Source organism: Hyaloscypha bicolor (genome assembly GCF_002865645.1).
Source record: "Hyaloscypha bicolor E unplaced genomic scaffold K444scaffold_58, whole genome shotgun sequence".
Lineage (NCBI taxonomy): Eukaryota > Fungi > Ascomycota > Leotiomycetes > Helotiales > Hyaloscyphaceae > Hyaloscypha > Hyaloscypha bicolor.
Window position 1 is genome coordinate 1,189,675 of NW_020194560.1, and position 1,987 is coordinate 1,191,661.

The 1,987-nt window shown below is 46.1% G+C and overlaps 1 protein-coding gene across 1 annotated transcript; it reads right to left on the reverse strand.

Annotated features, from left to right (window-relative positions):
- Nucleotides 1-646: 646 nt before the first annotated feature.
- On the reverse strand, nt 647-1,663 carry K444DRAFT_527780 (HET-domain-containing protein; the record flags this gene model as incomplete). The annotated part of the gene is made up of 1 exon (XM_024874659.1): nt 647-1,663. A coding segment is annotated over one exon (1,017 nt), but the record flags the coding sequence as incomplete, so codon positions are not given.
- Between the last annotated feature and the right edge of the window lie 324 nt (nt 1,664-1,987).

Consider the following 1,987-nt stretch of genomic DNA (forward strand, 5'->3'; position numbering starts at 1 on the left):
GAACAGTAGTCGCAACGTCTTTGGCATCCTCCTCTACTAATCGAATCACATAACTTAAATTACCAATCCTGGTTAGACCGTCGCCCGGTTTAACGATTCCAGAGCAGATTCCAATCTTCTGCCGTGGCTTTCTCCTTTCTCCGTACAGTCCTATAAGCTTTTCTTCAAGCTCTTCATAGTACATAAAGAGGAAATTTTCTTTGAGCAGGTATCGCGCCAATCGGAGCATGTATTCTTGATCGTGCTCTGACAATTTGTGTTCTGCCCTTAATCTGATCCGCGTAACTTCAGTCAAGACATCTTCCCGTAGGAAAAATGGCGTACCAAACTGAAAAAGTGCAACTAGCCTATATTCCGCATCTGAGCGATTGCCCGAGCAATCTTGGGAATACCACCAATCCAATAGTTCCTGCCACTTCCAGGACGAAGTTGATGGTGCAAAAACACCTGTGAGAACATTGTAATTTCTCTTGGTGGTACCAGTGGATTTCGGAAGTAATATCAACCTTATTCCCCCGTCTTCTTGAATTGCTTCCAGTTCCCTGCTTGACTCGCCTTTATTACCACCTGGGGGTAGAATTCGGCGTCTTGGCCCAGCCCAATTAGGAACCCAGGAAGGTCCCTTCCCATCCAAATCACTTAGAGCCCCAAAAGCAGCAACGTGTTGCACTAAATTGAACCATCGACCATTGACAGCGCACTTGGTAGCGAAGTTGGTAAAATTAATATTCCAACCAATCTTGCAGTCAATCGCTGGAGTAAGGTTTTCTGGCGTCGATTTAGCTAGCCCGTATAGGGCAAAGAGTCTATCATTGGGGTCTGAACATTCGGCATGATCAAGATTCCAGAGAAGGTCGAGCCAATCAGTATTTTTGCCCTGGATGTTCTGCACGGTGTCGAGAGCATGAAATGAGTGGCTGCTCAGTTTTGGCTGATTTTGAATGCTCGTGTGACTTTTAAGATAACTAACAGCGTCTACGAGCCAAACCCAGCCGATTTCCTCGGTGTGACATTGAATTGTAGTATTTCGACTTTGAGCTACCTCCTGAAGGATCCATCGTCGCCGGAACCATGGCCTGTCGAGCAATGAATTAAGAATCAAATGCCAGTCTTCAGGAAGGGACGTGATCAATTCCTCTATCCTCACGTTGTCGTATTGCGCCAAAGCAAAGGATCGGATCAGAGCAAATGACTCTTTTATACAATGTTTCTCGTCCCCCAGCCAAATAAGAACCCTTGCGGCCTGGTTATATATCTTGCTCATAAGTGGAACTTGCTGCGCCTTCTCTTCTTTATCCGCTTGGTTCAACGAGATCGCATCAATCCAGAGGTATCGAACTCGGTGCTTCTTTCGCAAGCGGCGAAGCATGTTGTCGACATTGGGGGTGATCTTCGAAACACTGTTGCCATTACAGATAAGGGCCTTCGTAAATTCAGGAATTCCCCAGGCATATGAAATAGCTTCGTAGTAGTTCAGGCAGTTGTCGGTCAACTTGTAAAGTCCTGGTCGATCTTTGGTGATGATGGTACAGTGAAGGGGGTCGTTGAACGCTTCAGCCTGATGTAGTGCGATGATTCGGATCGACTCTGAGGTAGCGAGTTTGGAGTATTGATATGGTGGAAGTGCTCCAGTATCTCTTGCGGCAAAGATGAATTTCAGCATGTTTTTGAATTTCCAGCTTTGTTGGATGTCCAGTGATGTGGGAATTCTATCAGGAGCTATATGTGCACGCTCAACGCGATCAGGCTGGGGCGGCGCTCGAATCTCAGGTAGCCGGATTACGGAAAGCCGTAAGGATCAAGTGATCAAGCGATTTTCGAATCCGGTTTTCGACTTTCGATGTCCGATTTGTGGCCCGTGCTCCCACCAAAAATCGCCCACATACCACACCCCCCTCTCCCTGTACCTCTACCTATTATTACTGCTTAAAATATTACTCTCTCTTTGATTCTTATTTATATATATATATATACAGGAGAGGGGTGA